Below are 15,481 nucleotides of genomic sequence, written 5' to 3' on the forward strand. Positions count from 1 at the left end.
TGAGTTCCTTTGTGAATGTGTTACCTCACTCAGGATGATGCCCTCCAGGTCCATCCATTTGGCTAGGAATTTCATAAATTCATTCTTTTTAATAGCTGAGTAGTACTCCATTGTGTAGATGTACCACATTTTCTGTATCCATTCCTCTGTTGAGGGGCATCTGGGTTCTTTCCAGCTTCTGGCTATTATAAATAAGGCTGCTATGAACATAGTGGAGCATGTGTCCTTCTTACCGGTTGGGGCATCTTCTGGATATATGCCCAGGAGAGGTATTGCTGGATCCTCCGGTAGTACTATGTCCAATTTTCTGAGGAACCGCCAGACTGATTTCCAGAGTGGTTGTACAAGCCTGCACTCCCACCAACAATGGAGGAGTGTTCCTCTTTCTCCACATCCTCGCCAGCATCTGCTGTCACCTGAATTTTTGATCTTAGACATTCTGACTGGTATGAGGTGGAATCTCAGGGTTGTTTTGATTTGCATTTCCCTGATGATTAAGGATGTTGAACATTTTTTCAGGTGCTTCTCTGCCATTCGGTATTCCTTAGGTGAGAATTCTTTGTTCAGTTCTGAGCCCCATTTTTTAATGGGGTTATTTGATTTTCTGAAGTCCACCTTCTTGAGTTCTTTATATATGTTGGATATTAGTCCCCTATCTGATTTAGGATAGGTAAAGATCCTTTCCCAATCTGTTGGTGGTCTCTTTGTCTTATTGACGGTGTCTTTTGCCTTGCAGAAACTTTGGAGTTTCATTAGGTCCCATTTGTCAATTCTCGATCTTACAGCACAAGCCATTGCTATTCTGTTCAGGAATTTTTCCCCTGTGCCCATATCTTCAAGGCTTTTCCCCACTTTCTCCTCTATAAGTTTCAGTGTCTCTGGTTTTATGTGAAGTTCTTTGATCCATTTAGATTTGACCTTAGTACAAGGAGATAAGTATGGATCGATTCGCATTCTTCTACATGATAACAACCAGTTGTGCCAGCACCAATTGTTGAAAATGCTGTCTTTCTTCCACTGGATGGTTTTAGCTCCCTTGTCGAAGATCAAGAGACCATAGGTGTGTGGGTTCATTTCTGGGTCTTCAATTCTATTCCATTGGTCTACTTGTCTGTCTCTATACCAGTACCATGCAGTTTTTACCACAATTGCTCTGTAGTAAAGCTTTAGGTCAGGCATGGTGATTCCACCAGAGGTTCTTTTATCCTTGAGAAGAGTTTTTGCTATCCTAGGTTTTTTGTTATTCCAGATGAATTTGCAAATTGCTCCTTCTAATTCGTTGAAGAATTGAGTTGGAATTTTGATGGGGATTGCATTGAATCTGTAGATTGCTTTTGGCAAGATAGCCATTTTTACAATGTTGATCCTGCCAATCCATGAGCATGGGAGATCTTTCCATCTTCTGAGATCTTCTTTAATTTCTTTCTTCAGAGACTTGAAGTTTTTATCATACAGATCTTTCACTTCCTTAGTTAGAGTCACGCCGAGATATTTTATATTATTTGTGACTATTGAGAAGGGTGTTGTTTCCCTAATTTCTTTCTCAGCCTGTTTATTCTTTGTATAGAGAAAGGCCATTGACTTGTTTGAGTTAATTTTATATCCAGCTACTTCACCGAAGCTGTTTATCAGGTTTAGGAGTTCTCTGGTAGAATTTTTCGGGTCACTTATATATACTATCATATCATCTGCAAAAAGTGATATTTTGACTTCCTCCTTTCCAATTTGTATCCCCTTGATCTCCTTTTGTTGTCGAATTGCTCTGGCTAATACTTCAAGTACTATGTTGAAAAGGTAGGGAGAAAGTGGGCAGCCTTGTCTAGTCCCTGATTTTAGTGGGATTGCTTCCAGCTTCTCTCCATTTACTTTCATGTTGGCTACTGGTTTGCTGTAGATTGCTTTTATCATGTTTAGGTATGGGCCTTGAATTCCTGATCTTTCCAGAACTTTTATCATGAATGGGTGTTGGATCTTGTCAAATGCTTTTTCTGCATCTAACGAGATGATCATGTGGTTTTTGTCTTTGAGTTTGTTTATATAGTGGATTACATTGATGGATTTTCGTATATTAAACCATCCCTGCATCCCTGGAATAAAACCTACTTGGTCAGGATGGATGATTGCTTTAATGTGTTCTTGGATTCGGTTAGCGAGAATTTTATTGAGGATGTTTGCATCGATATTCATAAGAGAAATTGGTCTGAAGTTCTCTATCTTTGTTGGATCTTTCTGTGGTTTAGGTATCAGAGTAATAGTGGCTTCATAAAATGAGTTGGGTAGAGTACTTTCTACTTCTATCTTGTGAAAAAGTTTGTGCAGAACTGGAATTAGATCTTCTTTGAAGGTCTGATAGAACTCTGCATTAAACCTGTCTGGTCCTGGGCTTTTTTTGGCTGGGAGACTATTTATAACTGCTTCTATTTCTCTAGGGGATATGGGACTGTTTAGAAGGTCAACTTGATCCTGATTCAACTTTGGTACCTGGTATCTGTCCAGAAATTTGTCCATTTCGTCCAGGTTTTCCAGTTTTGTTGAGTATAGCCTTTTGTAGAAGGATCTGATGGTGTTTTGGATTTCTTCAGGATCTGTTGTTATGTCTCCCTTTTCAGTTCTGATTTTGTTAATTAGGATTTTGTCTCTGTGCCCTCTAGTGAGTCTAGCTAAGGGTTTATCTATCTTGTTGATTTTCTCAAAGAAACAACTCCTCGTTTGGTTAATTCTTTGAATAGTTCTTCTTGTTTCCACTTGGTTGATTTCACCCCTGAGTTTGATTATTTCCTGCCTTCTACTCCTCTTGGGTGAATTTGCTTCCTTTTTTTCTAGAGCTTTTAGATGTGTTGTCAAGCTGCTAGTATGTGCTCTCTCCTGTTTCTTCATGGAGGCACTCAGAGCTATGAGTTTCCCTCTTAGAAATGCTTTCATTGTGTCCCAAAGGTTTGGGTACGTTGTGGCTTCATTTTCATTAAAGTCTAAAAAGTCTTTAATTTCTTTCTTTATTCCTTCCTTGACCAAGGTATCATTGAGAAGAGTGTTGTTCAGTTTCCACGTGAGTGTGGGCTTTCTGTTATTTTTTTTGTTATTGAAGATCAGCCTTAGTGCATGGTGATCTGATAGGATACATGGGACAATTTCAATATTTTTGAATCTGTTGAGGCCTGTTTTGTGACCTATTATGTGGTCAATTTTGGAGAAGGTACCATGAGGTGCTGAGAAGAAGGTATATCCTTTTGTTTTAGGATAAAATGTTCTGTAGATATCTGTCAGATCCATTTGTTTCATCACTTCTGTTAGTTTCAGTGTGTCCCTGTTTAGTTTCTGTTTCCATGATCTGTCCATTGGTGAAAGTGGTGTGTTGAAGTCTCCCACTATTATTGTGTGAGGTGCAATGTGTGCTTTGAGCTTTACTAAAGTTTCTTTAATGAATGTGGCTGCCCTTGTATTTGGAGCATAGATATTCAGAATTGAGAGTTCCTCTTGGAGGGTTTTACCTTTGATGAGAACGAAGTGCCCCTCCTTGTCTTTTTTGATGACTTTGGGTTGGAAGTCAATCTTATCAGATATTAGGATGGCTACTCCAGCTTGTTTCTTCATACCATTTGCTTGGAAAATTGTTTTCCAGCCTTTTATTCTGAGGTAGTGTCTATCTTTTTCTCTGAGATGTGTCTCCTGTAAACAGCAAAATGTTGGGTCTTGTTTGTGTAGCCAGTTTGTTAGTCTATGTCTTTTTATTGGGGAGTTGAGACCATTGATGTTAAGAGATATTAAGGAAAAGTAATTGTTGCTTCCTGTTATTTTTGTTGTTAAAGTTGGCATTCTGTTCTTGTGGCTGTCTTCTTTTAGGTTTGTTGAGGGATTACATTCTTGTTTTTTCTAGGGCATTGTTCCCGTTCTTGTATTGGTTTTTTTCTGTTATTAACCTTTGAAGGGCTGGATTCGTGGAGAGATAATGTGTGAATTTGGTTTTGTCGTGGAATACTTTGGTTTCTCCATCTATGGTAATTGAGAGTTTGGCTGGGTATAGTAGCCTGGGCTGGAATTTGTGTTCTCTTAGTGTCTGTATAACATCTGTCCAGGCTCTTCTGGCTTTCATAGTCTCTGGTGAAAAATCTGGTGTAATTCTGATAGGCTTGCCTTTGTATGTTACTTGACCTTTTTCCCTTACTGCTTTTAGTATTCTATCTTTATTTAGTGCATTTGTTGTTCTGATTATTATGTGTCGGGAGGAATTTCTTTTCTGGTCCAGTCTATTTGGAGTTCTGTAGGCTTCTTGTATGTTCATAGGTATCTCTTTCTTTATATTTGGGAAGTTTTCTTCTATAATTTTGTTGAAGATGTTTGCTGGTCCTTTGAGTTGAAAATCTTCATTCTCATCCACTCCTATTATCCGTAGGTTTGGTCTTCTCATTGTGTCCTGGATTTCCTGGATATTTTGAGTTAGGATCTTTTTGCATTTTCCATTTTCTTTGATTGTTGTGCCGATGTTCTCTATGGAATCTTCTGCACCTGAGATTCTCTCTTCCATCTCTTGTATTCTGTTGCTGATGCTCAAATCTATGGTTCCAGATTTCTTTCCTAGGGTTTCTATCTCCAGTGTTGCCTCTCTTTGAGTTTTCTTTATTGTGTCTACTTCCCTTTTTAGGTCTAGTATGGTTTTGTTCATTTCCATCACCTGTTTGTATGTTTTTTCCTCTATTTCTGTAAGGACTTCTACCTGTTTGATTGTGTTTTCCTGTTTTTCTTTAAGGACTTGTAACTCTTTAGCAGTGTTCTCCTGTATTTCTTTAAGTGATTTATTAAAGTCCTTCTTGATGTCCTCTACCATCATCATGAGGTATGCTTTTAAATCTAGGTCTAGGTTTTCGGGTGTGTTGGGGTGCCCTGGACTGGGCGAAGTGGGAGTGCTGGGTTCTGATGATGGTGAGTGGTCTTGGTTCCTGTTAGTAGGATTCCTACGTTTACCTTTCGCCATCTGGTAATCTCTGGAGTTAGTAGTTATAGTTGACTCTGTTTAGAGAGTGTTCTTCTGGTGATTCTGTTACCGTCTCTCAGCAGACCTGGGAGACAGATTCTCTCCTCTGAGTTTCAGTGCTCAGAGCACTCTCTGCTGGCAAGCTCTCTTACAGGGAAGGTGCGCAGATATCTTGTTTTTGGACCTCCTCCTGGTCGAAGAAGAAGGCCCAAAACAGGGCCTCTCTCAGAAGCTGTGTTGCTTTGGCAGTTCCCAGAAGCTGTCAGCTTCTGTGGTGCAGACTCTCACCTGTGCAGACTAAATTCCTAAGTTCCAGGGAGTCCTGGAACCAAGATGGCGACCGCTGCTCCTGAGGCTGAGGTCGCCTCCCGAGCCAGGCAGACACCTGTCCTCTGGTCCAGACGGTGGTCGGCTGTGCACCTATATTCTTAAAGAGCTCTCAGCCCCTGCCATACCTTTAGACAGCACTAGAGTGTGTTGAAATAATCACAATAGATTCAAACAGCATCACACTTGCAACACAGCACCCAAACTCACAGCCAAGGCTACCTGGTAGCAAGAAGTGGATACGAATGCACCGGGCTGAACCAGGCCTCTTTCCTCCGTGGCATGCTGTCGTAGATTAAAAGATCTTTCTCAGTCAGAACAACCAGGGCTGGTTTCCACTGTTTCTCACTCTCTCCGGGCACCTGAAACAGAAAGCAGAGAACTGTGAAAAAGCTGGAGGACAGGATGAACAGAAAAGAGACATCAGCAACCCTTCTATAAGAAGGCCGAGCAAAACGAGTGTCCTTCGGTTCAGGCTTCAACAGTTGAAATGGGAAGAAAGAACTCCAGTGTGACCCTAGTCATTCCTGATCATTGAACATATCTGATGTTTTAAGGACCCTAGATATGCTTTCTGTGCAGCTGAGGAGCAGTAAAGCCACTGTGCAGCCCACCTGTCGGTCAGAGCCGACTTGTTATTTCACAGTGGGAGGCAAATGCTTGGGAGAGTCAGTGCTCTCCTCACATGATCTAGTAGAGCACATTTAGTATGAAAACATTTGAACAAATTTCCAAAGGCACTGAAAAATATCCTGTGGAGCCATGTGTCTCCTCATTTGGATGTGAGACATGAAGTCTCTTAAGTCCTGCTCTGGAATTTCTCTGGGGATTTAGGCATCACATACAAATTTCTCTTCTTCATTGGACTGTTCAGTTTTACTAAATGAAGAGTATCTACTTAACTCAAGTACCAGGATGACCAAGCAGGAACAGAACAGAGAACATCAATTACATAATGGTACCAGATACGTTTTTGCATCCCTTCCAATGCTGAGCCCTGCAGAGATCACCAAGAGCTATTCCTTTTTGCCCCAGTGTTGAGTCCCCTGAACTCCTTAAATGTTCTTCTCTCCATAAAAGTGCTCTTTGGAACACAAGGACGCAGATTAAGCTTGTTGGGAATGCAGAGTCTCAGGCCCATCCAAATGTATGTTTATTGGAATGTACAGGTGATGTGTATGCTCCTTAAGGATTAAGAAAGCACTGCTCCACGTTGGGTCAAAAATTCTCTTTGACAGAGTTAGCTCCTCAGTCCAGACAACTTGTGCATAAGCCATCACTCAAGGTCTATTAATAAAAGTAAACCTAACCATAGCCAAATTCGTATTACAGCTCATTCCTCCTCCTATGTAAGTAAGTATGTATGTATGTATGTATGTATATATGATGTGTATGTATTTATTTTACCCATGTGCTCTTTAGCATACATGTTGAGGTTGGAGAACAATTTGCCGGAGCCAGTTCTCTCCTTCTACCATGTGCGTTCTAGATACCAAATTTATGCTGTCAGTCTTTTTTTTTTTTTTTTCCATTTTTTATTAGGTATTTAGCTCATTTACATTTCCAATGCTATACCAAAAGTCCCCCTTACCCACCCACCCCCACTCCCCTACCCACCCACTCCCCCCCTTTGGCCCTGGCGTTCCCCTGTACCGGGGCACACAAAGTCTGCGTGTCCAATGGGCCTCTCTTTCCAGTGATGGCCGACTAGGCCATCTTTTGATACATATGCAGCTAGAGTCAAGAGCTCAGGGGTACTGGTTAGTTCATAATGTTGTTCCACCTATAGGGTTGCAGATCCCTTTAGCTCCTTGGGTACTTTCTCTAGCTCCTCCATTGGGAGCCCTGTGATCCATCCATTAGCTGACTGTGAGCATCCACTTCTGTGTTTGCTAGGCCCCGGCATAGTCTCACAAGAGACAGCTACATCTGGGTCCTTTCGATAAAATCTTGCTAGTATATGCAATGGTGTCAGCGTTTGGATGCTGATTATGGGGTGGATCCCTGGATATGGCAGTCTCTACATGGTCCATCCTTTCATCTCAGCTCCAAACTTTGTTTCTGTAACTCCTTCCATGGGTGTTTTGTTCCCACTTCTAAGGAGGGGCATAGTGTCCACACTTCAGTCTTCATTTTTCTTGAGTTTCATGTGTTTAGGAAATTGTATCTTATATCGTGGGTATCCTAGGTTTTGGGCTAGTATCCACTTATCAGTGAGTACATATTGTGTGAGTTCCTTTGTGATTGTGTTACCTCACTCAGGATGATGCTCTCCAGGTCCATCCATTTGGCTAGGAATTTCATAAATTCATTCTTTTTAATAGCTGAGTAGTACTCCATTGTGTAGATGTACCACATTTTCTGTATCCATTCCTCTGTTGAGGGGCATCTGGGTTCTTTCCAGTTTCTGGCTATTATAAATAAGGCTGCTATGAACATAGTGGAGCATGTGTCCTTCTTACCAGTTGGGGCTTCTTCTGGATATATGCCCAGGAGAGGTATTGCTGGATCCTCCGGTAGTACTATGTCCAATTTTCTGAGGAACCGCCAGACTGATTTCCAGAGTGGTTGTACAAGCCTGCAATCCCACCAACAATGGAGGAGTGTTCCTCTTTCTCCACATCCTCGCCAGCATCTGCTGTCACCTGAATTTTTGATCTTAGCCATTCTCACTGGTGTGAGGTGGAATCTCAGGGTTGTTTTGATTTGCATTTCCCTGATGATTAAGGATGTTGAACATTTTTTCAGGTGCTTCTCTGCCATTCGGTATTCCTCAGGTGAGAATTCTTTGTTCAGTTCTGAGCCCCATTTTTTAAGGGGGTTATTTGATTTTCTGAGGTCCACCTTCTTGAGTTCTTTATATATGTTGGATATTAGTCCCCTATCTGAATTAGGATAGGTAAAGATCCTTTCCCAGTCTGTTGGTGGTCTTTTTGTCTTATAGACAGTGTCTTTTGCCTTGCAGAAACTTTGGAGTTTCATTAGGTCCCATTTGTCAATTCTCGATCTTACAGCACAAGCCATTGCTGTTCTGTTCAGGAATTTTTCCCCTGTGCCCATATCTTCAAGGCTTTTCCCCACTTTCTCCTCTATAAGTTTCAGTGTCTCTGGTTTTATGTGAAGTTCCTTGATCCACTTAGATTTGACCTTAGTACAAGGAGATAAGTATGGATCGATTCGCATTCTTCTACATGATAACAACCAGTTGTGCCAGCACCAATTGTTGAAAATGCTGTCTTTCTTCCACTGGATGGTTTTGGCTCCCTTGTCGAAGATCAAGTGACCATAGGTGTGTGGGTTCATTTCTGGGTCTTCAATTCTATTCCATTGGTCCACTTGTCTGTCTCTATACCAGTACCATGCAGTTTTTATCACAATTGCTCTGTAGTAAAGCTTTAGGTCAGGCATGGTGATTCCACCAGAGGTTCTTTTATCCTTGAGAAGAGTTTTTGCTATCCTCGGTTTTTTGTTATTCCAGATGAATTTGCAAATTGCTCCTTCTAATTCGTTGAAGAATTGAGTTGGAATTTTAATGGGGATTGCATTGAATCTGTAGATTGCTTTTGGCAAGATAGCCATTTTTACAATGTTGGTCCTGCCAATCCATGAGCATGGGAGATCTTTCCATCTTCTGAGATCTTCTTTAATTTCTTTCTTCAGGGACTTGAAGTTTTTATCATACAGATCTTTCACTTCCTTCGTTAGAGTCACGCCGAGATATTTTATATTATTTGTGGCTATTGAGAAGGGTGTTGTTTCCCTAATTTCTTTCTCAGCCTGTTTATTCTTTGTGTAGAGAAAGGCCATTGACTTGTTTGAGTTAATTTTATATCCAGCTACTTCACCGAAGCTGTTTATCAGGTTTAGGAGTTCTCTGTTGGAATTTTTAGGGTCACTTATATATACTATCATATCATCTGCAAAAAGTGATATTTTGACTTCCTCCTTTCCAATTTGTATCCCCTTGATCTCCTTTTGTTGTCGAATTGCTCTGGCTAATACTTCAAGTACTATGTTGAAAAGGTAGGGAGAAAGTGGGCAGCCTTGTCTAGTCCCTGATTTTAGTGGGATTGCTTCCAGCTTCTCTCCATTTACTTTGATGTTGGCTACTGGTTTGCTGTAGATTGCTTTTATCATGTTTAGGTATTGGCCTTGAATTCCTGATCTTTCCAGAACTTTTATCATGAATGGGTGTTGGATCTTGTCAAATGCTTTTTCTGCATCTAACGAGATGATCATGTGGTTTTTGTCTTTGAGTTTGTTTATATAATGGATTACATTGATGGATTTTCGTATATTAAACCATCCCTGCATCCCTGGAATAAAACCTACTTGGTCAGGATGGATGATTGCTTTAATGTGTTCTTGGATTCGGTTAGCGAGAATTTTATTAAGGATTTTTGCATCGATGTTCATAAGAGAAATTGGTCTGAAGTTCTCTATCTTTGTTGGATCTTTCTGTGGTTTAGGTATCAGAGTAATAGTGGCTTCATAAAATGAGTTGGGTAGAATACCTTCTACTTCTATCTTGTGAAAAAGTTTGTGCAGAACTGGAGTTAGATCTTCTTTGAAGGTCTGATAGAACTCTGCACTAAACCCGTCTGGTCCTGGGCTTTTTTTGGCTGGGAGACTATTAATAACTGCTTCTATTTCTTTAGGGGATATGGGACTGTTTAGAAGGTCAACTTGATCCTGATTCAACTTTGGTACCTGGTATCTGTCCAGAAATTTGTCCATTTCGTCCAGGTTTTCCAGTTTTGTTGAGTATAGCCTTTTGTAGAAGGATCTGATGGTGTTTTGGATTTCTTCAGGATCTGTTGTTATGTCTCCCTTTTCATTTCTGATTTTGTTAATTAGGATTTTGTCCCTGTGCCCTTTAGTGAGTCTAGCTAAGGGTTTATCTATCTTGTTGATTTTCTCAAAGAACCAACTCCTCCTTTGGTTAATTCTTTGAATAGTTCTTCTTGTTTCCACTTGGTTGATTTCACCCCTGAGTTTGATTATTTCCTGCCGTCTACTCCTCTTGGGTGAATTTGCTTCCTTTTTTTCTAGAGCTTTTAGATGTGTTGTCAAGCTGCTAGTATGTGCTCTCTCCCGTTTTTTCTTGAAGGCACTCATAGCTATGAGTTTCCCTCTTAGAAATGCTTTCATTGTGTCCCAAAGGTTTGGGTACGTTGTGGCTTCATTTTCATTAAACTCTAAAAAGTCTTTAATTTCTTTCTTTATTCCTTCCTTGACCAAGGTATCATTGAGAAGAGTGTTGTTCAGTTTCCATGTGAATGTTGGCTTTCTGTTATTTATTTTGTTATTGAAGATCAGCCTTAGTGCATGGTGATCTGATAGGATACATGGGACAATTTCAATATTTTTGAATCTGTTGAGGCCTGATTTGTGACCTATTATGTGGTCAATTTTGGAGAAGGTACCATGAGGTGCTGAGAAGAAGGTATATCCTTTTGTTTTAGGGTAAAATGTTCTGTAGATATCTGTCAGATCCATTTGTTTCATCACTTCTGTTAGTTTTAGTGTGTCCCTGTTTAGTTTCTGTTTCCATGATCTGTCCATTGGTGAAAGTGGTGTGTTGAAGTCTCCCACTATTATTGTGTGAGGCGCAATGTGTGCTTTGAGCTTTACTAATGTTTCTTTAGTGAATGTGGCTGCTCTTGTATTTGGAGCATAGATATTCAGAATTGAGAGTTCCTCTTGGAGGATTTTACCTTTGATGAGAATGAAGTGTCCCTCCTTGTCTTTTTTGATGACTTTGGGTTGGAAGTCAATCTTATCAGATATTAGGATGGCTACTCCTGCTTGTTTCTTCATACCATTTGCTTGGAAAATTGTTTTCCAGCCTTTCATTCTGAGGTAGTGTCTATCTTTTTCTCTGAGATGAGTTTCCTGTAAGCAGCAAAATGTTGGGTCTTGTTTGTGTAGCCAGTTTGTTAGTCTATGTCTTTTTATTGGCGAGTTGAGACCATTGATGTTAAGAGATATTAAGGAAAAGTAATTGTTGCTTCCTGTTATTTTAGTTGTTAAAGGTGGCATTCTGTTCTTGTGGCTGTCTTCTTTTAGGTTTGTTGAGGGATTACCTTCTTGTTTTTTCTAGGGCGTTGTTCCCGTTCTTGTATTGGTTTTTTTCTGTTATTATCCTTTGAAGGGCTGGATTCGTGGAGAGATAATGCGTGAATTTGGTTTTGTCGTGGAATACTTTGGTTTCTCCCTCTATGATAATTGAGAGTTTGGCTGGGTATAGTAGCCTGGGCTGCAGTTTGTGTTCTCTTAGTGTCTGTATAACATCTGTCCAGGCTCTTCTGGCTTTCATAGTCTCTGGTGAAAAATCTGGTGTAATTCTGATAGGCTTGCCTTTATATGTTACTTGACCTTTTTCCCTTACTGCTTTTAGTATTCTATCTTTATTTAGTGCATTTGATGTTCTGATTATTATGTGTCGGGAGGAATTTCTTTTCTGGTCCAGTCTATTTGGAGTTCTGTAGGCTTCTTGTATGTTCATATGCATCTCATTCTTTAGATTTGGGAAGTTTTCTTCAATAATTTTGTTGAAGATGTTTGCTGGACCTTTGAGTTGAAAATCTTCATTCTCATCCACTCCTATTATCCGTACGTTTGGTCTTCTTATTGTGTCCTGGATTTCCTGGATATTTTGAGTTAGGATCTTTTTGCATTTTCCATTTTCTTTGATTGTTGTGCCGATGTTCTCTATGGAATCTTCTGCACCTGAGATTCTCTCTTCCATCTCTTGTATTCTGTTGCTGATGCTCAAATCTATGGTTCCAGATTTCTTTCCTAGGGTTTCTATCTCTAGTGTTGCCTCGCTTTGAGATTTCTTTATTGTGTCTACTTCCCTTTTTAGGTCTAGTATGCTTTTGTTCATTTCCATCACCTGTTTGTATGTTTTTTCCTCTTTTTCTGTAAGGACTTCTACCTGTTTGATTGTGTTTTCCTGTTTTTCTTTAAGGACTTGTAACTCTTTAGCAGTGTTCTCCTGTATTTCTTTAAGTGATTTATTAAAGTCCTTCTTGATGTCCTCTACCATCATCATGAGATATGCTTTTAAATCTAGGTCTAGGTTCTCAGGTGTGTTGGGGTTCCCTGGACTGGGCAAAGTGGGTGTGCTGGGTTCTGGTGATGGTGAGTGGTCTTGGTTCCTGTTAGTAAGATTCCTCCGTTTACCTTTCGCCATCTGGTAATCTCTGGAGTTAGTAGTTATAGTTGACTCTGTTTAGAGATTGTTCTTCTGGTGATTCTGTTACCGTCTATCAGCAGACCTGGGAGACAGATTCTCTCCTCTGAGTTTCAGTGCTCAGAGCACTCTCTGCTGGCAAGCTCTCTTACAGGGAAGGTGCGCAGATATCTTGTATTTGGACCTCCTCCTGGCCGAAGAAGAAGGCCCAAAACAGGACCTTTCTCAGACACTGTGTTGCTTTGGCAGTTCCCAGGTGGTACAGACTCTCACCTAAGCAGACTAAATTCCTAAGTTCCTTGGAGTCCCGGGACCAAGATGGCGACCGCTGCTGCTGTGGCTTAGGCCGCCTCCCCAGCCGGGGGGCGGGCACCTGTCCTCCGGTCCGGAAGGTGGCCGGCTGTCCCCGGCCCACACAGGGTGCTGCCTCAGCGCCTCTGTGCTTCCGCCTGTTCCAGAAGCTGTCAGGTTCTCTGGCGCACCCTCTCACCTGTTCAGACTAATTTCCTAAGTTCGGCGGGTCCCGGACCAAGATGGCGACCGCTGCTGCTGTGGCTTAGGCCGCCTCCCCAGCCGGGCGGGCACCTGTCCTCTGGTCCGGAAGGTGGCCGGCTGTCCCCGGCCCACACAGGGTGCTGCCTCAGCGCCTCTGTGCTTCCGCCTGTTCCAGAAGCTGTCAGGTTCTCTGGCGCACCCTCTCACCTGTTCAGACTAATTTCCTAAGTTCGGCGGGTCCCGGACCAAGATGGCGACCGCTGCTGCTGTGGCTTAGGTCGCCTCCCCAGCCGGGCGGGCACCTGTCCTCTGGTCCGGAAGGTGGCCGGCTGTCCCCGGCCCACACAGGGTGCTGCCTCAGCGCCTCTGTGCTTCCGCCTGTTCCAGAAGCTGTCAGGTTCTCTGGCGCACCCTCTCACCTGTTCAGACTAATTTCCTAAGTTCGGCGGGTCCCGGACCAAGATGGCGACCGCTGCTGCTGTGGCTTAGGTCGCCTCCCCAGCCGGGCGGGCACCTGTCCTCCGGTCCGGAAGGTGGCCGGCTGTCCCCGGCCCACACAGGGTGCTGCCTCAGCCCCTCTGTGCTTCTGCCTGTTCCAGAGGCTGTCAGGTTCTCTGGCGCACCCTCTCACCTGTTCAGACTAATTTCCTAAGTTCGGCGGGTCCCGGACCAAGATGGCGACCGCTGCTGCTGTGGCTTAGGCCGCCTCCCCAGCCGGGCGGGCACCTGTCCTCTGGCCCGGAAGGTGGCCGGCTGTCCCCGGCCCACACAGGGTGCTGCCTCAGCGCCTCTGTGCTTCCGCCTGTTCCAGAAGCTGTCAGGTTCTCTGGCGCACCCTCTCACCTGTTCAGACTAATTTCCTAAGTTCGGCGGGTCCCGGACCAAGATGGCGACCGCTGCTGCTGTGGCTTAGGTCGCCTCCCCAGCCGGGCGGGCACCTGTCCTCTGGTCCGGACGGTGGCCGGCTGTCCCCGGCCCACACAGGGTGCTGCCTCAGCGCCTCTGTGCTTCCGCCTGTTCCAGAAGCTGTCAGGTTCTCTGGCGCACCCTCTCACCTGTTCAGACTAATTTCCTAAGTTCGGCGGGTCTCGGACCCATGCTGTCAGTCTTAGAGGCAAGTACCTTAACTTGCTAAACCACCTTGTCTGCTTATTCCTTTCATTCTAATCATTTATCATTTACACATACTGTATGTATATACATATATATAATCATTGCTATATATATATGTAATAGAACCATTACTATATATATTAAAATAAATTTTTACTTACTGATTGAAATACATTTTTATTTCTATATACTGCTATTTTTTTCTCCTGAGGCAGAATCTCACATAGACTGGCTCCTCCTGCCCCAGCCTCTAACAGGCTGAGATGACAGGCTTACACTATCATGCCAGGCTTCAGTATCATACTGAGTACCACAGAGAAATCTGCACAGAGGGGAGGCACATCCATGTGCCCTCTTTTCCCACCAGCACCATGGCCAATGCGCAGTAACAAGTGTCCAAAGTAGAGAAAACATACAGCTCAGTGCTCAGGTTGACTTTTCTAAGTTCTCTGTGTAACCTGAGGACAGTTCTGGTATTCACGAGTGGTCTTGACTCCTGCTGCTTCCCTGCCCATGCTGACAAACACATGTAACCCCCAAAGGTGAGCAATGTGGACCCCGTAGCTAGGAAGCCAGAGCACCAGTCCTGTTCCACAGCTTGCTAGCTGTCCATCATCTGACTCCTGTGTATTGTAGTTTCTGCATGTATAAAATGCCAACTCAGCCTCCGAGCAGACGGTGGTGTGAAGAGTTAACATCTGCAGAAGGTTTAATGCAGCACAGAGCAAGCGCCAGGGAGTTACACGCTGAGCAGCCCCTACTCAGGCGATTAAGTGAGGCCGTGAATATGATGTGCTTAGCAGCTGGCAGGTGATAGAGACATAGTGCATCCTCTAATTTTTAAAAATAATGTTGAAAATGTGTCCTTTAGATTTAGAATGGATAAAACAAAGACGATGTTTTTCCTTGGGGGAAATTATAAGACGAATCAAAGATAGATACCTTTTATACCAACAAAGTAATGTATCCCCTCTACTTTTCCCCAGTTCCCTGCCCCAGAAGAGCTCTTCTTTAACATTGAATATACCACCGCCTTCCAGCAATTCTAAGCAAAGACTTGCTTCCTAAAGAGCATCCTCATCTTAGAGCCTGTAAAGCTATTTATACTAGAATGGGAATGACTGACGGGTGGTTTATCTTCCCTCCCTTTAGTATTTTATGCACACTGAAAGTATCTACCTTTAGCTTCTTGACTTTGTACCACTTTTCTACAACAGAGCAAGAACATCTGCGAAAGATCAAAATAGATTGAGAAGGAGAGGCAGCAGACTCTACAAGGTGAATAAGCTATGTATCTCAAGGCAATTAAGTTGTGGTTTGGGGAAATAGATCGAAATAAAAATTTCCAGCTTCCACATTAAACTTAGTAAATTACCTTT

General features: G+C 42.6%; 1 protein-coding gene across 2 annotated transcripts in view; it reads right to left on the minus strand.

The window, feature by feature from the left end:
* The window catches only part of Sntb1 (syntrophin, basic 1), a 270,915-nt gene that overhangs the window by 34,398 nt on the left and 221,036 nt on the right, over nucleotides 1-15,481 (minus strand). For both annotated transcript variants that reach the window (XM_006520671.4, NM_016667.3), the window contains one exon: nucleotides 5,519-5,658. In XM_006520671.4, coding sequence (XP_006520734.1) covers nucleotides 5,519-5,658 — 140 coding nt within the window. The remainder of the gene's footprint in view (nucleotides 1-5,518; nucleotides 5,659-15,481) is intronic.

This window comes from Mus musculus, chromosome 15, assembly GCF_000001635.26.
Source record: "Mus musculus strain C57BL/6J chromosome 15, GRCm38.p6 C57BL/6J".
Lineage (NCBI taxonomy): Eukaryota > Metazoa > Chordata > Mammalia > Rodentia > Muridae > Mus > Mus musculus.